Below are 23,573 nucleotides of genomic sequence, written 5' to 3' on the forward strand. Positions count from 1 at the left end.
TGAGTCAGGACCTGGGGAGACCGTGGGTTTAGGGGGAAATAATCTTAAAAGGCTTCCAGAAGAGGAAAGGTAATAATGGAAAAAATGTTAAGAATCTCCAGGGGCATCCAAGAGTGTCTTTACTGAGCCATCATGGTCAAGAAAGCATGTGAGTCAAATATCCCCGAGTTCAAAATCCTCCCACCCTTGAGGTGATAATACTATTAACAAAAAAGGAATAGGCAATATGATCTCAAAGTAATAAATGCATATGTATATGTTAATATTATACGCACATCATATGTGCAGAGAGAAAAAGGAAAGAGAATGCAGAAAGTGTGAACAGCGATTCTCTCTGAGCAGCTGGATTATTATAGCGGCTCTAACTTGTTCCAGAAACGCTGGCTCTTTACTCTTGGTACATCACTTCATCCACCTGACTACCCTGTGGGACGGGTGTCATTTATCCCCATCTAACAATTGGAGAAACTGAGGATCAGAACAATTCAGAAACCTGCCCGGGTCAGGTGATAGGCACATAGCAGCTCGAGGGCCCAAGCCCAGACCTCTCTGAGTGTCTGGTTTGTACTTTCTCCTGTATGTGTGTTACTGTGTTTTTCAACTTTTACAGGAAACACATACTCTTTGTGTAGCCTGAAGAAGATGCAGAGATATTTAGAGGACCCAGGGCCTGGTTATAGGAACACGTTCTCAGGCTATTTTGCACTGAGTAGATTGGCCTGCGGCTGGGGGGTCTATCGCTTTTGAGGACAGCCATTTGCTCTGCTGACCCGAAAGTCCAAGATGACATTTAAATATGCAGTCCTCTGGCAATATAGCAGTAACTGCACTAACCAAGCACTAACTTTGTGCCAGGCACTGGGCTAAGTATTTTTTATGGTTCCTTATTCAACTCCCAGTCCAACATGATGAATCAGGAATCCTGACCCCCATTTTATAGATAAGAAAACTGAAGCTGAGGCCTCCTTCACAAAGGAGGCCCCAGTGAGGCTGTTCATGGTATCCTAAGTAGGCTGTTGATCCAGGTGTCTGGCTGGACACCAACACCATCCCATTCTATACATAAGGAAGTTGAGGCTCACATGGCAAATCAATGGCTAGGCCAGGACTGAGCCGGGTTCTCCTGCCCCATATCCCATGGTCTCCCTCTTCTATTTTAAGACGCATGTCATGTGCCTCAAAAATTGTTTTGGGTTTGAACTCTGCCTCCAATTGCCCCTAGGTGCCCCCACAGGCTCCCCTCTGCTACCACTTCCAGAGACACACTGAGGAAGATGCCCTGCCCCTGCGCCTCAGCCTTGGGCCTGCAGTGAGATGTGCTAAGGGACCCATCAGGCAGCTGGGCCAGCAGCCTAGAACACAGCCAGGGGCGAGGGAGGGGAGTGGGTGGGTACTCCAAGCTGTGGCCCCAAGGCCCCTGCATCTAAACCCAACAGCATCTCCTCCACGATGGAGCATAGCACAGGCCTCCTAACTGGTGCAGGTGCCAACGATGGGGAAGGAAGCAAGAAGCCTGGGGAAGGCTAGATGGAAGGATTGAGAAAGAGACAGTGGGGAGACAGGCAGAGACAGGAGCTGGAGGCAACCAAGAGACACAGAGACAGAGAAACAGTTAAGGCAAAGAAGAAACTCTTCCTTCCCTCCAGTCCAGGCAGGGAGGTGATAGACACAGGGACTCTCCTGCAGGCAGGCAGATGTACACGCGCCATCATGCTGGCCCAGTGTCCATGAAAGCCCCGCGCCAGGGGAAACAGTTCAGCTCCCGGGGCAGCTTTCCCACGGAACTGGGACTGAAACTAGGTCTATTGGGAGCGTGGGAGTATGGAAGGCGAGCACGGGGGCTAGGGGAGCATTCGGAGGCTGCAGGCTTGCACCAAGGCCCAGAGATGGGTGGGGTGGGAGATGACACCCCCAGAAGAGAGAGTCCTATAGGAAGAAGCTCGAGCACTCTGCACAACAGAGTCCTGCCTGGGGCGGAGGGAGCAGAGTCTGGAAAGTGAGGCCAGGGCCACACTGTTGAGGACACCCCAAGCAGGCTGGGCAGGAGGAGCAGGACAGCAGGAGGGGCAAAGAGTCACAACAGGTGTGGCCGTGCCAGGGCAGGGCTGCAGAAGAGCTCCTGCAAAGGGTCCTCCTGTAAACAGGGCCAGCATCCCGGCACCTGGGAGCAGCAGCAGTTGTTTTTAGGCCTTATTTTTTTATGTTTTTTTAGTTGTAAGAATAATGCATACTGATTCTAGGAAAATTAGAAAATCCAGCATTATTTTTTTTAAAAATCAAAAAAGAAAGTAAAAATAACCTGTAATCTCACCACTATGTTTGGAATATTAAGCAAGATGTGAACATTTCTCCCTCCACCCTCCCCCAGTGCCATCTGATCCATCCATCCAATACATATTTATTGAGCACCTGCTAGGTGCCAAACGCAAGTGCAGGTTCTTGCCATGAGTGGTCTTACCTGCCAGTGGAAGGCAGAGAAGCAAGGAATACAAAATAAACTAATGAATAGGTATAGCCCTGAAGTGCCCGAAGATGTTGAGTGCTAGGAGGAGAAAGCGCAGAACAGGGAAGGGGGCTGGGGGTGGGAGGGGAAGGAGAAGGAGCAGCTTCAGGCCTCCTGATAGGATTTTATGACATGCATCCTCATCGGAGCACATTTCCAGGCATACACTCCTTGGGATTTTTTATGATAAAAATGATTATGTGCTTTCTACTATTCCCACACTGGCATTTTCTTCTCTCTCTCTCTCAACACCGTACCCTGGACATCATTCCAAGTCTGCCCCTGTCTCCACCATGTCCCGGCAGCGCTGCACGGGGTTTCAGGCATTATTTATTTAGTCAGCCCCCCAATGACAGGCAGTGCAGTGGCTTCCCGATCCTGAGAAGTCTGTTCCATGGGGTTTGGGGGGAGAAGGGGCATGTTCAGAACATAAGCAAGGTGTGCCTTGGCATCCCAAGCCCCTGAAAAGCAGATGGAGTGCAGGCTGTGCAAAGAAGGGGCAGGGGCCCCCCGCAGGGCCAGTTTGGGTAAGTTGGGCTGTCCCCCGAGCAGCGCTCACAACATCCGGACTCACCCCAACTGGCCCTGCATCCCTCCTCCCTCCAAGATTCACCCCTGCCTCCTCCTGACTTTGCAGAAGGTGTGGTGAGAGCAGATGAGTCTGTGGGTGCACATACGTGCCCCTCTTCCTTTCCCCAGGCACGGCTTCCTGCTCATCTCCATTCTGGCTGGAGAGCGCCTCCCGGCACTGTAGACACTGCCCTGAGCACGGAGCAGCCTCCAGCCTCTCAGACCGCAGTGGAGTCCCGGCCCAGAGGTCGAGCTGCAGTGCAGTACAGTAAAAACTTGGGGATCTTGTCAGATGTTTGCTCTCAGGGGCCCCCAGAGGGCCCCCTCTGTTGTGCAGAGTGCTTGAGCTTCTTCCTATAGGACTGTTTCTTCTGGGGGTGTCATCTCCCACCCCACCCATCTCTGCTTAGTGGAGCCCCAGGTTTTGCTGCCCCCTCCACCCTGACCTTTCTCTGCTCCTCCAGAGTGCAGACAGTGCCACGCTCATAAATTAACATTTCTGCTCCCAGTCTTTGGTGAGTGCCCCCACATACCTGTTTACTCAAGCCGCACCTGCGTCCCTAGCCCTGCATATCCCACACCCTGGCTCGCCACATCCTGGCTGGCAGAGGGCTAAGGCAGCTCAACCAAACCCAGAAAGTAAAAACAAGCACCAATAATCTGCTATCCCCTGCCAGCCCCACCCGGGTCTCACCCACTCAACCAGTCCACCCCAAATATTGCCAACTGCCCCCACATACACGTACCACCTCCCTTTCAACTAATTGTTAGCTCGTGACTCAGAGCTGCCTCTAAGCTGGCTGGTGCTCACTTAGGGAAGGAAAATTCAGTGGCCCACATAAAAATGGCACTATTAAAGTGCAAAAATATTCCACCAACTGTATTCCCACCATCTGTTTTGCTTGTAATTCTTCTGAAAAGCACAATTTTCTGTGCCTCCCTGGCCTTTGTCCTTTCAAAGCTGCCAGAAGCAACTCTGCTGGCTTGACCTCACGTCTGTGCTGGTTAGCAGGGCCTCCTCTGCTGGCCAACCACTCCCTGTGCAAGGCCTGGCAAAGGGGCAGGCAGCCACTGAGCAGTGCCTAGGAGCCAGGCCTGCTCATGTGGCCGCGTGAGACCCGAGCCCTCTGGGGCAGAGGAGTCACCTGGCCTGGGGACGGGCGCCTGGGCTCCCCCAGTCCTAGCTCAGACGCCTGCACGCCCCTTGGGCCTGCCAAGCTGGAACCAAGACGGCGACTGCACTTGCCAGGCTTAACAGCCTCGCTCTGTCCGTTACCTGCACGGACTCAGCTCCTCGGGACCGTCTCTCCTTCCTGCTGAACCCCACACCCTGCCCGTGTGGTGCTTGTTCCCAGCCGGGCCGGGCAGGGTGGGAGGTGGGCAGTAGGACGCAGGATAGTAGCTGTGGGCTTTGGGGCCAGAGGCTCCCTGGTTGGGTAACTGTGGGCAATTCACATCCATCCCCCAAGTCTCTAAATTGGAAATTATAAAACAAGTTCCTTCCTCGAGGTGCTGCCTTAAGGTGCCAGTGCAACACCGCAGATCACCTGGTGGGGCTCGGGCTACAAATTCCCTAGTATTGTCGCCAACAAGTGAATGAAGAAAGCCCCTTGGGAACGGCCGGTGCCCCCACATCTAAGAGCCGGTGGGATAAATGCCGAGGGTACAGCACCAGGCCGGGCGGGGCTCACATCCCAGGGAGGAAGGGCTGTCCTTTGTGGGTGTCCCGGAGCTCCAGTCAACACCCCATCTACAGACGAGGAAGCCGGGGTCCCAGCGGGCACCCAATTTGGGGAGAGAATCCTGCTGAGGAAACCAGGGCTTGCTTGGGTGCTGGGTGTGGAGGAAGGGAGGAGGCAGGCGAACGCAGGAGGAGGCGGCAAATACAGGATGTAAATTTGTGATTGTCTATGAATATTCGGCGTCTCTTTTGAGTTATTTGTGGCACTTCAGTCAGGCTGGAAAATGTATTCATGTAGCTGTTCTGTTGGCTGAGGTGAGAAACATTTGCTTTCCTTTGTCTCCTTTTTTAAATGGAAAATGTTTACTTTTTATGTATGCCACTTTATTTGGCACCGCACACCCTAAAAATGCCAGATCTCTTGAACTTCAAGACACTCAAGATGGAAAAAATTTCTGTAACAGACACCCCTCGCTCCCATTTCCACACCCTCCCCCAAAAGAAATGATTGTAGAAGGAGGGAGCGGGGGGTGGGGGTAGGGGGTTATGAGAAATATTTCCTGGCTTAATAAAGCAAAACTCAGACCCAGTCAGTGGCCTGGAAGGGGTGAATCTCCATGGGATGAGAAGTTGGCCCTCGCCCTGGTACTACTTCCCTCCCCCGCCCCAGCCTGAGGAGGCAAAGGCTGCTCACCTCTGACACTTCCAGTGTGTGACAGCTGGTCCCTGTCCTCATTAACTCACAGCACAGCGGCAGCAAGCCTGGAACATTCCAATGAGACTTCTCAGAGCTGGGGAGGGAGGACTTGGGTTTGGGGGAGGTTTGGGTATAAAACAAAAGGGAACCAAACTCAGGGAGGATCAGGATGCGGGTTGAAGTGGTTCACCAGGTGCAAGCTCCTCTGAAATCCCCAAACGGACATCCGGGATCTCTGGGAAGAAGCTGCAGCTGCCTCCTTCCCCACCGTGCTCTTAGCACCCACCCGCCATAGAATCTGCACAGGGGAGTCCCCACAGAGCTTCTTCTCAAAGTCTGCATGTATCCCTTTTCCAAAATAGGGGAACCCCTTTATACATGATGATGTTTCACAGACTACCCTTTTCCCCCAGGTGGCTATCTTTGTCAATCCAAGGATGGACGTAGTAACCAAAAGCAGACTCTCAAGTTAACAGCAAGGTCTCAGCTTCACTTGTTTTCTAGCAGAATCTATATACATCACAGTAAAAGGGGCACATGTGCTGACAGGTCATCTCTTCAGCCTATAAAGGATGCTTGTGGGGTGTACAGGTGTGTGGGCTCCTGAGTAGTGGGCCTACATATGCTCAGCCATGGTGTGAAATAACAAGGGGACTGTACCCTCTCTTACCTGTGCTGAGTACAACCTCTTTCCCAGGTGAATGACAAGGAGAACAGCCTCTCCCTGCAGGGGAGGATCCCCCCACCGCCCCCTGCCACCTCAGTTTGTCACTATTAGCCTGATCTTGCCATAGTGATGGGCCTGCCTTGCAGGGAGCCCGGTGCGCTTTGACAATGCCTAACACCTGGTACATCTTTCCAGCCTGCTTTCTGCCAACAGCGGAAGGCATTGCTTTGAGGATGGATTCACCATTAGGGAACATCTCAGCTTTGCTGAATGTTCTTTCTCCTGTGCCCTCCACCTTCTAGCTCTTTATCACCGCAGCTTTTCATTGGCATGCAACTCAAATGCCTTCTGCCCAGGAGCCTGTCCTGGTCAGTCTGAGTAGACAAGGCTGATGCTTCTTTGCCCATTGTGCTTTGTTTTCTTTACAGAGCTTGGCAATATCTGACACCACTTATTTGTGCATCTGTTTGCCTGTCTAGCCCCACTAGAGCGGAAACTCCCTGAGAGCAGGGACATTCCCAATGACAAAGGAGAGCCTGGTCCCTCCCAGGCTGTAAATATGAATATGGGTAGGGATATAAAAATGGACATAAATAATCTAAAAATAAACATAAATAGGACTTTCATGAGACTCCATGCAAGTCAGCGGCAGAGCTGGGATTTGTCTCCAACTGTCCCGGAGGCCAGCCTTCCGCTGTGCTCTTTCCAACATATCCCATAAGCCACACAGCCAAGATATGGACCCTAATCCCAGTCAACGTGCTTACTAGTTGGTTCCCTCCCCCCCAAAAAAACCTCATGCTGATTGACCTAGACACTCAATATAATTTCTAGAGCTTCCTCGTCCTAGATGGTAACCACTGGCCATTGTGGCTGTTAAAATGTATGTTAATTAAAATTAAGTAGAATTAGAATTCAGTTCCTTGGACACATTAGTCCCACTTCAAGTTCCCAACTGCCGCTTGGGGCTGGCAGCCACCATATTGAACAGAACACACACAGAACATTTCCATCATTACAGAAAGTTCTGTTGGTCGGCATTGTGCTGAAGGAAAGTGGGCACATCTGCCTTGTTCACTGTTTCCCTAGCACTTAGAACAGTGTTCAATTCATCTTTTTTATTAAAGGAGTGATGGTGCTTTTGCTGAGACTCCTCTGCTCTCCTCTACTGCTCACACTTTTTCCTTCCACCCCACAGGGAAGGATGAAGCCAGCAGCGTGGAAGTGACATGGCCGGATGGCAAGATAGCGAGCCAGAGCGTGACCAGTGAGGAGATGAATTCAGTCCTGGAAATCCCCTACCCCCAGGATGAGAACAAATCTCAGGGCCCATCCCCACTTGAGGTGAGCAAAAGCAGTGTGGTCTCGTTGCCAGGAAAATAGACCCATCCACCACGCCTGGGGCTGAGGCTAGATTCCCAAGAGTCTGCAGACATCACCGCTAGAGTGATGGGAATTATCGTCACAAAGAGCAGGCTTCTTAGCGACTCTCCATGTGTGGCTGCCCCTGCCATCACCCACACCTCTTCTGCTCCTCACAGAAATCCTGGGGTATTGACAGGTCAAATCTTTCTGCACCTACTCTACAAAGGAGGAAAACTGAAACCAAGGAAAGGAATCCACGAGGCTGTACGGCCATTTGCAAGCAGTTAACACTTGGCCCAGGCCTCCTGCTTCCCTGCTGGTTCTTCTCAAGTCTCTGAGGGTGGGGGACTCTGGGGGCTCTTTGAGGAACAGCTCTGACTTCTAACCCTCAAGGGCATCATGTGGGCGCAAATAATTAGAATCCACTTAAACTTGCACACAAAGGGAGGATTCTAGGGGCGCTCACAAAGCCCATGGGGACGTTCAGGATGAGCAGGCTCCATGGCAGCTCAACAGCCTCCGCCCCAGGAGCTTAAGGGTCTTTATTATTAGTGCCCATCTTTTTGGAGGGGAGCATCACCCCTCTCCAGTAATCCCCACCAGGCCCCTCACTTGTCGGGATGGACAGCTGACATCTTGTCTTGGGTGTTATGTTTGGTGCCCCCTGTCCTGCCCCCAGACTGCTATCTCCAAGCAGTACAGGAAACCCCGGCAGGGGTGCATCCAGGCTCCCAAGTCTATCTCAACCTCAATTGCTCAAATTCTAGCCAAAAAGTCTTTGACTCACCCCGCCCTGATGGGGTGTCCACCCTTCATCAGCCACTCCCACGGAGGGGCATCTAGCCTGGCACATGTGCCCACCCTGGGAGCGGGGAAGGTTCTTGGAGAAGCGGGGGTGGGAGGTGAGCTGACTCCTCGAAAAGCATCTCCCGCTCCCCATTACACTTTGCCTTGACGAGGACCCAGCCCTGCCTAGCGTGATGACACAGGAGGCACAGGTGGTTTAGGGGTTCCAGCCAAGGGACGTGGATCCCACTTGAGGATGAACAGGAGCTTGACCCAGTCTGTTCTTGGTCTTTGTCTGTTATTCTCAGTGCAAGGGAAGGGGTCCTGACAGGGAGGGGGCTCCTCCTTGACCCAGAGCTAAGCACAGCCCTCGTTCTGGGGTCAGAGTAGCAGCTCCTCTGCAGATGTGGCTCTGGGGGGGCCTAAAATGGGATCTCCTCAGCTCACTGTCTCTGCTTCTTCCCCCCTTGCAGTGTGGTCAAGGATTCTCTCAGCAGGAAAACGGTCACTGCACAGGTGAGTTGCCTGCAGGCACCCGGGGATGGGACAGAGGCCAGCACTCCCTGGGGAATGGTAGCCTGAGCCCTGGCAAGGGCTAAAGTTGCAAATAAGGGATGGCGAAGTGGGCAGGGGACCCCAGATGCCAAGACAACAACTGTGTGACTGGAGTGTGGGGGGAGATTTGCAACCAGCAGGCTGAATCATTGTGGTTCTTGGGAATTGGTGGTGCTTCCCAGCCATGAATAAAGAGGGCAGGGAGGAGACACAGGACCGCCTGGACAGTGAGCCTGGGAGGCCTGGCTGTGGGCGGCTCTGATGGCTGGGGGCAGAGGGCCAATGTCCAGTATGAAGGCTTCCTCTTGGCCAGCCAGTGGAGGGGCACGTCAGAGGGAGGTGTGGGTGGACATCACGAGGGGGCATGGGAACAATCCAGGCTGGGGAATGTGGTCATGGTACAGGCGTGAGATTGCACCCGCGTGCAACACAGCCAGGACAGCAGCTCCATGAGGGCCCAGGTCTTCTGAAAGTCCCCCGAGAACTTGGAGTGGGAAAGGGGTGGCCTAGAGGCTCAGCGTCCAGAACAACTTCCATCCAGTGTCTTCCATCTCAATGACCAGACATGAGGGTCAGGTCAAGGGTTCCTCCTGCTTTAGACCCTCAGGCTAAAGTTCACACTATAGATGCTTGTCCGCGCCTGTGAATGGGCTTGCTCCTGAGACACAAGAGCAAAGGAGACAGACACAGTCCCTGCCCTCATGGAGCTTAGGACCCATGGGAGAGGCACACAAGTAAAGCATGAGGAGCAGGAATCGGTGGGGAAGGGACCCAGCTGGGGGAGCAAAAAGCAGGGCCCTGGGTGGGGGGCGGTCTGAGAAGTCAGCCCAGAGAAAGCAAAAAGGTCTAGGCTGAGACCTGAGCAGAGACGAGGATGCACCAAGCAGAGAGGGAGAGTGTCTGGGAGGAGGCTCAGCCTGGGCAAAAGGCCACGAGTGAGAAGTCAGGTGTTATGGTGGCCTGAGGCAGACATCAGGCCCCTCTGCTCTCCACGTCCCCACCCTGGCTGCTCCAAGCTAATGGTGCAGGTCCACAGAAATTCCAGTGTCTTCTGTACCCTGGAAGGAACTGTGAGGCCACCCATCCAGCCAAAATTCCTGTGCCCCCGACACAGCAGGCCCCTGATGGTGCTGGGGTGCAGACCACAAACACATGACCAACAGCTGGACTAGAGGAGTTGAGGGTCCTTACACAAGGCATTCTCTGGAGATTATTCTAGATGAGTGGTCAGGGAGAGGACCTTTGAAATGAGACCTCAAGAACAAGAAAATCCATAGAAAGAGCTGAGGCAAGAGCAGGAGCAAAGACAAGGAAGCAGGAAAAGGGCTGAAGGTACCAAACACGGGAAGCTCATATGCAGGGAGACAGAGAAAAGCCAGATGCCAAGTCATGACGGGCCCGGCAGCTCCATAAGGTGACCAGACTTGGGCCTTCGGGCCCTCACAGTGAGGCAGGAGAGCGGTATGATGGATTCACACTTCAAAAGGTCATTCTGGCTGATGATACCTGATTGTACTAGAGGGAAGAGTAGAAAGCAGGAGGCCAGTCAGGAGGCAGCTGCAGAGACCCAGGCAAGAGAGGGTGGCAGTGGAAACAGACTGGTGGCAGAGAAGGGAGGAGGTGGGCAGATGAGAGTGCCCGGGGGCAGGACGGGTGGCTCTGTTGTTAAATTACTGTAGGGGGTGAGGAAGAAGGGGGAGTCCGGGGTCAGGCTGGTTTGTGCTTGAGCAGCTGAGCAGGTGATGGTGGCATTGACTGAGTTAAGGAAACAGGAGCTAGGGGTGGAAGAGACTTGAGGGTTGGGGAAATCCAAGGCTCCATTTCAGAAATACTAAGTTTGAAAGACGCACATGAGCTAGGTTCATGAGTATGGAGCCCTGGGGAGAGGCTGTGGCTAGAGGTAGGAAGTCTGGGCTCATCCATAAAAGAGGGGATCCATAGAGGAAGTGTGGGAGAGAGAAGACCCAGGGCCAAGCCAAAGTGCCCCAACAGGTAAAGGTCAAGTACAGGAGCAGCCAGCCGAGGGGACTGAGTGAGGACGCGAGGACCCAGAGGAGAAGGGACAAGGCCAAGGTCACAGAGCGGATAGGGCTGGCAAAGCCTGAGCTAGGCCCCGCTGCCCCACTCCCCCAGCTGAGCGGCTCCCCTTGTCTTTCAGACACTAACGAATGCATCCAGTTCCCCTTCGTGTGCCCTCGCGACAAGCCCGTTTGTGTGAACACATATGGAAGCTACAGGTGCCGGACCAACAAGAGGTGCAGTCGGGGCTACGAGCCCAATGAGGACGGCACGGCCTGTGTGGGTGAGTGGGGCCCTGGCCACAGCCCGGTAGCCAAGGAAAGTGCCTTCCACTGGGGAGCTCTGGGGAGGCCCCAGATCAAGATGCCCAGCCCCGGCCTTCTCCTGGTGGATGGAAATTCCTTAGAGCTGTGTTGGTCTCCAGGGAAGACCGTGCCAGAGGCTGGAGAAATACTACACAACTAACTGCCAGCATTGGAAGGGCCCCCGAGTGTTGCACCCTCGTCTGAAGCCATTGTTCTTCTTATATCTCCCCTGACACATTTTCTAAAAAAAAAAAAAAAAAAAAATTTTCCTGCCTTAAAGTCAGCCCATCTTTTCCTACCCGGGATATAAACTAGCTCTTCCTACTAATCTTTGTCTGAATTTCTGAACTGGTATTTGTCTTCTTCCTCCCAAACTCTTTCCCCCACCCCCTCCCATCCCCACCCCCTTTCTCTTTTTCCCATTTTCTATCTCTCTACCCCATCCTTTTTGCAGCTCAAGTGGCCTTTTTAGGTAGGTATCCTTCTGCCGCCTTTAGAATCTCTGAGCCTCTCTCTCGGGCCTTATATCTTTCTCTAGGCCTTGGACTTTGCCTTCAGTTATATGCACTTTAAATCCTGTCAATAAAGGAAAAAAACAACTAACAACCTTTGTGGAAAACTAAATCTCTCCTGCTGCCTGTCTCTCTCTCCATGCCCAGTCGATTCTGCCGCGTGCTCCCTCTGAATGGACAGCAGGGTGGCCATCTTTGAAAAGGGAAGTTTGGGAGATACTGCTATTTGTGTAAACTTAGTTGTTTGTGAAGGCTTTCTTTGCATGTTTTCTGAGAAAACAGAAAAGGAAAGTCTCTATACCCCATCCAACCTCCCTCAGTCCTTCAGAAGAATCTAAATACTCCTGGCTTTTCTGTATCCTTCAGTGTTGAGAGTGTCTTATTTTGCCCTTAACAAAGATGGCTTGCTCAGTTGATTTTATAATGTATCCTGTGCCTGCTGGTTTGGCCTGTGCTGTTTCTGTTCTGTGCACCCTGACTTCCTTTGGCAGAGAAAGCCGTATTTGGGGTTGGTGGTGATGATGGGAGGGTGAAAGGGTAGCCCTTTGGGACTCTTGATAAAAATATTAAAGTTTGAACTTGCTAAGTCTTCCAGCCTCTTTCTGGAGAAATTATGCCAACAAATTCTCTGCTGGATGTTAGTGGCTAGCTGGTGAAAACAAGTACCTGGAGCAAGTAGGTGCTGGTTGAGATGCTGACCTAGCAGCAGCCCTTCCCTCGGGTAGAAATTGGAAAAGCAAGTCATCAGACAGGGAGCTGCATCGCCTGTACGTGAGCAGTGGTTTGTGTATGTATGTGTCACACTTGGAAGACCTAAGTTTGACCCTTGATCAGGCAAGGGATGTGTGGTGAGCAGAGGACAGATATGAAACAAGTACTCTGGGTCTTTAACCTGAGGGATGTCACCTCTCCACACTGGGCCTCAGTTTCCCTAATCCAAATGGCAAGAGAATTGGGCTTGTCCCTAATGGCCCTTCCCTTTCTAACCCCCCTCAATGTGTGGCTGGACACAGGCATGGCTGGTCTCAGATTACACTGAGCTCTAGAAAGAACCTTGCAACTTGGTCTTCACTGCAATATGTTTGGAAGCCTGGGCACTTCTGTAGCCAGAGCACCCTTTTGGAGATGATGTAACGCCACAGAATGCTTTCACGGCCAGCCTCAGCGTGAAGGTTCATTATAAATCACAGATCTATTCTTCATGGGGGAAAAAAAAAAGTCACCTGAGATGTAATAAATTCACATTTAAGAATACAGCAAGCCTTTAAAAAACATATTTAACAAAAAAAACCCTACCATTTTTTGATATAATAATAATATTTCCCTATAAATCACAAAATATTAATTCCTTGTAGCTGGTGCTGTTTTAACACTTGAACAGAAGTTTAAATGAAAAGTTTTAAAATAAAAACAGCTACAATTTCACAGGAAAGCATACACCAACCTAAAAATTGCTCCACTTCTGGGAAGCCCATTCCTGGGTGTTAACATGGAATTAAAGATCCCAGGCGGCTCAGAGAGAGGAAGTCTCTGCCCAAGGTCACAGAGCCAGCTGGTCCCGAGCTGGGGCTGGCGCCTTTTCCACTACACTGTGGGGCCGGGGGTGACAGACAGTGCTGTCACTATTCAGTCTATTCCCTAGTCTTTCAGGAAGCTGCTGCCCTTTTAGAAACAAACAAGTAGATCTAAGATAGTGAGATAAGTAAAACCAAAACCCAAAGAGGCAATGGCTCCAAATGCAACAGTAAATGACAAGATAACAAGAGTCCATTGACGGGTGGCTCACAGCGGGAAACATAAGGGACAGGACAGTGAGGGAGACAGCCTGCCAAGGGCAGAAGGAAATTCCATGTGACAGCAAACTTCAGAGGGTGCCTTGTAAGTGATAACCATGATTCTCTACACCTGTCTTCTAACAGGGTAATTTGTGTCTTTTAACCCTACCTTGAGGGGGCTGGGGAAGGGGAGGTCCAGATGAGTTACAATCACTGCAGCTGTTAAGAGCACAACTTAAGGATTCAATCTCCAGGGTGAAAAGGCTTTTCATTCATTCATTCATTCATTCAGCAACTGTTGGTTGAGCACCTCTTATGTACCAGGCACTGCGCATACAATGGTAAGGAAAGGTAACCCACACTGCCTTCTTCCTGCCAGAAAGAGAACCCCCGTGCACAGCACTGGAGAGGGTCTCCGAGGGGCTTTCTGAAAAATCTAGCTACATTCCTGTGTTGCTATATGAGAAAGCTCTCTCCATTCATCCACTCGTCCCTGCGTTCATTCAGCAAGCATTCACTGAGAACCGTCTGTGGGACAAGCATGGGGCCTCCCATGAGGCCAAAGTCCCTCCAGTGAGGAGGTCAAGTCCTCTGCCCCCAAGATGCTTTATATTGGAAGAAATATGAGGCTAAAAGAGGTACTGAACCAATTTAACATTATCTGCCCCCAAATAGTAGGGCCTCCCCAGTGGGCCAGGAGTCCAAGCTTTCTGAACCAAGAGATTCAAGCCCAGTGCATTGGCAGGTCTGTGCTGTCCCAGCCTCAGAAAGCAGCACAGAACCACATGCACACTAACCAGACTCAGGATTCCAGCCCTTGTCTCCTAATTTCCCTTCCTCTGAGACTTGTGGGGTCTTCTTCCCCTCCTGAGCCCTGCTGGGGCTCCTTACATCTTTGTTGGTTTCTGCTGCCTATGAGTTTCTCACAGAAATAACATGCCTTCAGGGGCTGACCCATAGTGTATGGGCCTGAGGGATTTTGCAAACGAGGTGCTTGTGCTCCATCTGAAGGGGCCCCCACTCACCCCAGCAGAGCAGGGAGGTGGGCCAGCATTGCCTGAACTTCCCACTTTTCAAGGAAAGCCAAACAATAATAATGGTAGCAATAATAATAATACCACCCTTATTCTGCCAAGAATGCTTCTCTTGCCAGGAATGCACCCTTTAAAAAGACAGTAATAGCTTAGGTCCGGTGAACTCGGAGTGTCTGGGTTAGATCTTAGCTCTTTACAAGAATCAACGCATTTAATCCTCACAACAATCCTAGGAGGAAAGTCCTGTAATCATCTGGGCTTTATGGAGAAGCTGCCTGGCTTGTCTAGGGTCACAGGGCTGGGACAGACAGGCGGCCCTCGGACTCCCAGCCTCTGCATAAGCCTGTGCCTGCCTTCTCCCTGGGCAGCCAGCTGGTCGCCTCGAAGCCACCCTCTCTCATGCTGCCCCAAGACAAGAGAAGACTCAGAGGGAAGAAATGGAGACCCTGGAGGGCCAGGATCTGAGAGTCTCACAGTCACGTTCACACTGCAGGAGGAGACAGCAGTGCCCAGTCCAGTCTCCCCGCAGGCCGGCGTGGCCGATGCCGAGTCCCCCAGGACCTCGTCCAGCCTCTCCTTGGTCGCCAACCCTGCTCTGGGGAGGTGCCATTCTGAGGGCCAGGAGTTTGATTATGTGTCACTCTGGCTGCTATGGCCCCCTCCCAGGGTCTGGGCGTCACACCCGGAGCAGCACGGCGGACACTAGACCAAGCAGGGACGCCGCTCCTGCCTCTGAACAGGGCGTTGGTCGCCTCTCCAGAGCCTCAAGGATGGAATCGGAGGAGAATGCTCCATTTTCTCCAGGAGTCAGCGAAGTTCCAGCAGATTCCAAGTCAATCCCTGACACAGACCCTCAGCCCAGGAGGCAAGCTGAGTCCCTCCCTCTCTCCTTCCCCGGGGTCAGCTGTCGCCTCTCTCCTTCTGCTAGGTCCAGAACCCCAGCCACATCCTGCTGGGCTGCTGTTGCGTCTCCTTAGCAACAGGCACATCCTGGGAAGGGGACGCAGCAGAGTGAGAGAGCACGGCTGGTAAACTCCACAGATATGCCAACCCCCTCCTGCAACAGCTCATCCTCTTAAGGAACTGCTGTTGAACAGAAAAATGGTCAAAGGGTAGGCCATCAGAGAAAAATGAGAAGCAAGAAGAGACAAAACCTCCTCGGGGAAAGGAGCTAACATTTACAGAATGCCTACCGTGGGCCGAGAACTTCACACCCCTCCTCTGAGATCAATGTTATTAGTCTGTTTTATTACTGAAGAAACTGAGGCTCATAAAGAATAAGTTACTCAAGGTCCTAGAGCTAGAATTCAAACCCAAAAGCTGTAATTCAAACCCAAAACTGTCTGGCTCCAAAGCCTATTTCCTTAACCCTTATGCTGGGCCATCTCTAGGTAACTGGCACCTGAGCTAATGATGGAACCAGTTACCCTTCAACATACACTGACTGGACACGGCCTTGTTCTAGCAAAAACCCTGCCCTGCTGACATAAGGTGGGCCCCCAATAAGTATATAGTGTGTGAGATGGTGATGAGTTGGGGAGCACTCAGGCTTATTGGGAGTGCTGGGCAGGGGAGGGCACCTTCTCCAATAGGTAGGGCCAGGTGGGCCTTGATTTTTAACAGAGACAGAGCAAATGATCTGTCTTTGAGCCTGGTTCTTTGTCTGTAAAATGGGGAATACCCATCACATAATTATTGTATTAAATGAGATGATACAAAACACTTGACATGGTGCTTCACCCGTAGTAAGCCCCCAATAAATTGGAAATGTTATTGATAATTTAAATAGCAAAGTTCAGGATGGAGCCTGGATGGATTCAATGCCAAACCCCATCCTGCTGCAGTCAGGTGACCCGGGAGCCTGTAGCGTGGGAGACATGGGTACCCGCCACCACAGGGCTGACAGCTTGGCGGGGCCGACAGCTTGGCAGAGAAGAGACCCCAACCCTGAAAATAGCCTTCCCAGGCTTGGGCTCCACTGAGGTGTTAGGCTTAGGTCTCATGCGGTGCCAGTTCGGGTGGAATCGTAAAATATGGGAAACCGAGGGAGGGTGTTGCATTGATTGGGCTGCACTGAGAAAGGTCACCAGGCACTCGTGGACTGGCCTGGGGACTCAGCCCCAACCATCACAGATCCTAGGTCGTTATGCCCAGAGGCACCGGAGAAGTCATCTAGTCCTGCCCACTCCTTTTCAGCTATAGAAGCTGAGGACCCAAAAGGAGCAGTGCCTTTCCAGAGGACTGCAACCCGCTGGGGCACCTTCTTGTTCACCCAGCCGACTGCTCAAAGTCAGCCATGCTGAGATCTCAGCCCCAGTGCCCTCCCGGCCTGCTTCTCCAGCAAGTTTGAAGCATTTCAGATGCACAGTGGTATCGACAATTTCAAAGCTGTGGGGGTTAGGGCCTTTAAGTATTTGTTCTTTCCATTTTGTTGACATAGAGCAGAGTCGGGGTAAGTGTCATCGAGTGAACAGAGGACCATGTTTGGATCATGGATCAGGCTACATTGCAAGAGTTGAGTGGAGGTAGCAGGTGCGGGGAGGGGCCTGCTCAGCTGAGAGAAGGGAGCTGGCAGGCAGTGTCAGGAGCATAGGAGGGGAGGGTGGGAACAGAGCAGAAGCTGAGTCACCTGCGCAGGATGTCCTGCTGTTCTGCAACCATCCTAGGCCTGGTGGGTTCCTCATTGGTTCGGGCACCTTGAAAGAGTAACTTGGAGCCCTTGGCATCATCCCCACAGATTAGGGGAAACAAGCCAGCAGGGTAACAGCAATTCAGGGACCCCTGCGAATCCTTATATATGTTTCTGGGCTCTCTGGCGTTCTCTCGTGGTCTCTTCACTGGTCTCTACTCTCTCCGCCATCTGTCCTCCTGTTAAGGGCAAGAAGACCACAGTGCAGGTTTTCTAGGATCCAGCAGACCAGGTAAAGGAGGAGTCAGAGTCCTCAGTGGCTTTTGCAGGTCTTTTATTGGGATTTACCCGGTACACAGCAGGCAGGGGTGCTGGGGGGCCGGGAGGCTGGCAGGCCTCCCAGCCCCCAGCAAGTCTTCTCTCTATTTGGGCTCTCCGGCCTTCTCTGCTTCTCTCTTGGCTTCTGCTGCTGCTGGCGTCCCCATGACATCGCCCTTAAAAGCCCAGTCTCAGCCCAGGTGAATCCCATCTACCTATGCCCACACCCTACTCCAGGTGCCCACCATCAGGCATGCATTCAGGACAAGGATCCATCATCTATCCTGATGGCGGAAGAGCAGTAAAGCCTGACATTTTTTCCTTAACCCATACCTCCCTACAGTCCTCTGCCGCCTCTGTCCTCTGCTGCGGCACTTATATGCTCAGTGTCTCGGCTCAGGGGTGCCCACATATGCACACCTAGACCACACTTCAGGCACGCGTGTATGACCAGAGGTGTCGATCATTGATGCTAATGGTGGGAAGGGGGAATAAAACTGATAACTTCCTTTTACCCTACACCTGCCCAGAACCTCTTGACCCTGGCTGGGCTGCCTGCCAAGTAGGGTGGGGGGGATCTGTGGCTGGAATTTCTGTAAAGCTAACTCATTTTCCTTCATGGTCAGCCTGAGAGCAACCATGATGGATTTGTCCCCCAGAATCATTCATGCATCCCTCCCAAAAGATCTAAAGATCCACTCTCTTCCCTCCACCTCCAACCTGGGTGCGGAGCTCAAGGGAAGGAAAAAAAAAGGCACACCCACATTGCCCCTGCTCCTCATGGGGGCCACACTAGAGAGACAAGTTTTCACCTAAGAGAGGAAGGTGACCCCATACACAGATATTCCTTAATTTATGATGGGGTGACATCCTGAGAGGCCCACCACAAATTGACAGTCTTTAAGTCAAATATGCATTTAATACACCTCGCCTGCCAAACCTCCTACTTTAGCCGAGCCTGCCTTAAAGATACTCAGAACACTTACATTAGCCTACAGCCGGGCAAAATCATCTAACACAAAGACTATTTTATAACGAAGTGTTGAATGTACTTTGTTGAATATAGTCCTTAAATCGAAAAACAGAATCTCTACTTCACATTTGAGATACTATTTCCACTGAATGGATATTGCTTTTGCACCATCATAAAGTTGAAAATCATACGTCAAACCATCCTAAGTCAAGGACCATCTGTGTACCTTCCCTGAACTTTCAGTTCCTTGGGTTTAAGATTTATAGCCTTTGAAGGCAAAGGCAGAGGGGAAAGAAGGGAAGACAGTTTCCATGGCACGCAGTCACTGGAAAAGTCTTGGTACCTCACCCCAAAACATTGCTAGTTTTCATAAAAGCTTCTATTTTCCAAATTCTCATCTGTTTTATTGTGGCTCTTAAATGCAAACCTCTGTTCTGCATTGCCGCACTCATGTGCCAGGACCCCACACTCCCGTTCTTAGCTGATCCACAAGCCTCCCCACCTCCCTACTTCCATCTCTTCTTAATTTTGCTCTTCACCCAGAGACTCTGGGGTCAGATGGACTCAGATTTGAATCCCAGATACCCACCTGCTCTCTCTGTAAACAAGCTAGTCTGCCACTCTGTGCCTCAGTTTCTTCATCCACAAAATGGAGTCACAACAGCCTCCTGGAGCCATTGTGAGGCTTCATCAAGATGAAGCAGGTGAAGTGCTCAGCCCATGCCAGATTGATAAAATGCAGATGTTATTATAAAATCTGATCCAGGCCTTTTAACCTCCGGGTTCCACTTCTAACAGTGCCTGATTTTGCAGCAATCCATAAGTCATTAACTGGGGCAATGTTAGACTTATAAGAATCTTTCCCGACAAGACACATCCATCACTCAGAGTTACAAATGCAGAGTTCATTTGGGGACCAAGTTACAGAGCATCTTCCCTTTGAAGAGCTCCAGCTCTGTATTTAGATCTGCACCTGGGAGCACGGGGCTGACCCGAGCCCATCCATTCACCTGCCTCACCGGGGTCTGCACGCATCCATCTCAGGCCAGGCAAGCTTCAGGCTCACCTCTGATTCATCGGTCATCTCTCTGAACCTATCTCCTCTGTATCCATCCGCTTATCTGTCCACCCATTCATCCACCTGTCGGAGATATTTCATCCCCTAGGGCCCTCGCCCAGACTTTCCAGCCAAAGCATTCAGCCCCACAAGGCCTAGCCCCCTTAAAGTCATGGTGCTCAGGGACCAGCACCAGGGGCCGAGGAGGGTCAGGGCACTTACTCCCTCCTCTTCCCTCCCAGGATAGGCAGAGACCATGAGCACAGTCACAAGGTCACGGTCAGGGCAACTTTACTGCCCAGTGCAGAGGGTGGCCTAGGTCACTGCCTCTCCCCTGCAATTTATCCAGTGATCACTTAAAGCTGAACTGTATCATTCAGGGACTGCTCACCTGTCTGCATCCACCTAGGCTACTTCTCAGTGGCATGTTGCACCAGGGGCCTGAGGATTTCGTGTCTGTATATTCTCATCTCTTCCTGCCAGATTGTGATGGGCTCCACTTCCCATTCACCTGCCAAGGGCAAGGCGCTCTGACAGGCACTTGGGGCATGGGGAGGGCGTGGTGGCAAAGAGTAAGACAAGATCCCGGCCTCCAAGAAATTACCAAGGAACTAGGGACAAAGGGAAGGAGGCCATTGGCTTATACAACCCCTCCCAAGCTGTGTGTAACATTTCCCCCTTCTGGGGCCTTGCTCAGCACTGCTCTCAGGTGGTAGCTGGTCCCAATCACTTTTCCATTACAGAAATCGATAAGTTGAATTACTCCAAAATAACTAGCCCCTCATGCCCCTGCCAAGCTCATTTTTCTGTGTCTGCATTTGTCCACGTGCCTCTCTCTGGGTCTGGGATCTGTCTTTATGAGTCAGTCCAGAAGGACAGAGTTTGCCTCTGACGGCGACACCAGCAGAATGAGAGCGGGACCTGTGTCGGGGATGCAGTGCAAACCTTTGTCTGACACTTACTAGCTGTGGGCACTTGTCAAGTTACTTAACTACCTGGAACATCGGTTTCCTCCTCTATAAAATAAGAATTCAAATACAACCACCCACCAGAGCACTGGAGAACTAAATGGAATCATAATGTACGTGGATGTTCCTGGCATGTATTAAGGAATCAGTGAACCCTCGGATAAATATCTGTTTACTCTATGCAAGGATCTGAAACCTGACTATAAACCTATATCATGAGGCCACCGTGTAATGAGGTCCTAGTGTAACTTCAGCAATAACAATAACATCTTACATTGGAGAAACAGATTATCATTTACAAAGATGCATTCTCATAATGTTCTCATCTTACAAATGACAAAGCTGAGACTCAGGATAGCTGGGTGAATTACAGAGGTCTGCTCACCGGTACAACCCTCAGACCCCCTCCATATTCTTCCACCTCCTCTATTATCCATGATTTGAAGCCACAAAGCCGGGTGCAGCTCCAGGATGCTGCAGCTAAATTCTGCCGCCCAGCAGATGCTAAAATGACAGGTCGTTTGAACAGCTGCTTAGAGGAAGAACCGTGAGCTCTAGTGTGCCCTGGGCGCTGCCAAGAGACTGAGTCCGCCTGAGAGGGTCATGTGGGAACCTCCAAAGGCTGCACTCCAAAAGGAAAGAAAGAAACTAACTTAACTGAGCACCTCTTTCATGCCAGGCACATCCACAGCGTGACTCCTCAAAACCAGTTTTTCTCAGCCTTTTGTGGGGGGGTCACTTACCCCTTTAGATTCTGCTGAAAGCCCTGGATTCTTTTCCATGAGTAAAGTGACATTATTTTGCATACAAGTGCAGGAGGTCAAGGTTAATGGCTCCTTGTGTAAACCTGGGCTGTTTTACGATTTTCCTTAGGCACCAGGGATCTTTTCTTTTGAATGCCCCACTCTTTAAAATATCAAACATTTAAAAAAAATCAAACATTGCCATAAACCCCACAACCCATACCAAATTACACACAGACACACACACACACACACACACACACACACCAGTTGAGCTGAGTTGAATTGCAATTGATTGTTTGACATAATTATACATTTTGTAGATGCATAATAAACGATTAATTTCAATTTTGTGCTTTCTTTTCCTATTTTGGAGCCAATAAGCTTGTTTGGCAAACTTTGTTGAAATGTATCACACATGAGAAAAATACAAAAAGCTTAAATGCACAGCTTAATGAGTCCTGATGAGTGAGCACACCCTTGACAGGCCCCTCTTGATGGAGAGAGGGGCCTTGTGAGCACCCCCCCTTCACTGGCCGCCACCCTGGAGCAACCATCTCCTGAGTTCTAACACTATAGATTCATTTTGCCTGTTTTGGAATTTGTTATAAGTGGGATCATACAGCTCATACACATTTTGTGGCTGGCTGCTTTCATGGAACCAACAAACCTTTTATTCTGGCCTCAGACATTTTCAGAGGCCTGTGAAAAGTTCATAGTCTCTAGGTACCATCAAAACCACAAGTTCTGGACTTTGCCTCCACACTAGAATCTCCAGGGGAACTTTCAAATATTCTGATGCCCACACTGTACCCCAGAACAATAAAATCAGAATCTCTGGGGCTAGGACCAGGCGTTGGCAGATTTTCTTGCTCTCCTGGTGACATCGATTGCAGCCAACAGAAAGCAGCCCTGGTCTAAGCAGTTCTGTAAAGTATTAGTATTCCTGTCTTACAACCAGGGAAACTGAGGCTCCAGGAGTCTCTACCATGTGCCGTTGTCAACGGAGCTCTTGATCTGCTCTCATTTGGAGTGGTATTTGCATTGCCTTTACCCTTGGTGAACACTTATGTTAAAATGCGGTGGGGATGGGGACCTCCCTGTAAGTCCTTCCAGAGCTTTGGAGAGAGGAGGGGTGGGAGCTGTCGGTATCCCAGACTAAAGAGGCAGCACCCCAGGGCGGAAAGAGTCACCACCAATTGGACTCCACCTTTGCCCCGCCCATTTCTCTGTAAGCCACAGATGAGAAATGAGAGCAGCTGCTGCTTTCGGGGGGGTCCATGGGGGGAGTTTCCCAGCAGCTCTCTGACCCCAGCCACTTTAATTGGGTGCAGCACTAGAGTCTGCCACTCGGCGGCACCTCGAGCCTCTAAACCCTGTGGTTTTCAAACACATACCCTGCCTTGGGCCAAAAAAAAAAAAAGCAGAAAGCAAAGTATTGGAGGGGGGTGGCGGGGAGCAGTTGCCAGGGCTGCCTGGGGTGGGTCTGGCAGAGGCCCGAGCAGGAGTCCTTTGTTCCCCAGAGCCTGCTGGGGTCTGACTGGCAAGAAGGATGGAGGGACAAGGCTGCAGCCAGACTAGGAGAGAGGCCACTTCCCCCATAGCTGAGCCATCAGCAGAAAACAGGCAGAAAGAAGCCAAGCTCACCCACTTCTCCCTCACAGCCCTTCATGGAGCTGCCCCTGTGGGCCCCACATGACCCACCCACACTCCCATCTACCCTGGGCTCAGAGGAGCCAGACCTCCCTCAGAGCTCAGGCACGGCTCCAAGTCCCTCCTGGGAACCTGCCAAGCCCTAACCCTTGTGTAGCTGAGGGCCTCAAGCCACTGAGGGGATCCCCGAAGCGGAATCTGTCCTCTTCCGTGCAGTTTGGAATCAGACTGCCTTGATTCAAAGCCAAGCTCTAAAATTCCTAGATTGTGTAACTTTGGGCAAGTTACTTAACCTCTGAGAGCCTCAGTCTCCTTATCTGTAAAATGGGATTACTCATCCACAACATAGAGGGTTATTGTGAGGACTGAATGATAAGAGTCTTAGCCTAGTGGCTGGCACATAGTAAGAGCTGAGTAAACTCTTGCCACTATTGTTTATGAGTATCAGGAGTAATAACAACACTGCACCGAGCAGCCAGAATGAACCCACCCACATCATAAAGAACAGGGACAACCCACACTCCCCAGGGCAAGGCATGGACTCCGTTCTGTTCCATTGACTCAGGCAAGGGCCCAGGTGCCCCTTAGGAGCAGTAGTACAGGTGTGAAAGCCACCCATGTCTTGCTCAGCACCACCTAGAGGGGACCCCTGTTGCCTTGCCACGTGGCAGTGGGGAGCAGTATAGGATGAGAGATTACTACTCAAAGGCCATGTTGGTTTGGAGAAGTGAGAGCCTAGAGGGATGACACCAAAAAAGGGTGC

The 23,573-nt window shown here is 51.3% G+C and overlaps 1 protein-coding gene across 3 annotated transcripts in view; it reads left to right on the plus strand.

The window, feature by feature from the left end:
* Positions 1–12,376, plus strand: part of CRTAC1 (cartilage acidic protein 1) — a 130,607-nt gene extending 118,231 nt beyond the window's left edge. The window contains exons 12-15 of one of the 3 annotated variants that reach the window (XM_054690194.1): positions 7,317–7,462; positions 8,743–8,785; positions 10,983–11,126; positions 11,603–12,376. In XM_054690194.1, the coding sequence (XP_054546169.1) occupies positions 7,317–7,462; positions 8,743–8,785; positions 10,983–11,126; positions 11,603–11,721 (452 nt within the window). In that variant the 3' untranslated portion in view covers positions 11,722–12,376. Of the gene's footprint in view, positions 1–7,316; positions 7,463–8,742; positions 8,786–10,982 lie in introns of all 3 variants that reach the window. The other 2 variants (XM_054690195.1, XM_054690193.1) reach the window with 2 other exon arrangements.
* The last annotated feature ends 11,197 nt before the right edge of the window (positions 12,377–23,573 follow it).

Source organism: Talpa occidentalis, unplaced genomic scaffold (genome assembly GCF_014898055.3).
Source record: "Talpa occidentalis isolate TD23 unplaced genomic scaffold, MPIMG_talOcc4v2.1 talOcc4.8, whole genome shotgun sequence".
In the NCBI taxonomy this organism is placed as follows: Eukaryota; Metazoa; Chordata; class Mammalia; order Eulipotyphla; family Talpidae; genus Talpa; species Talpa occidentalis.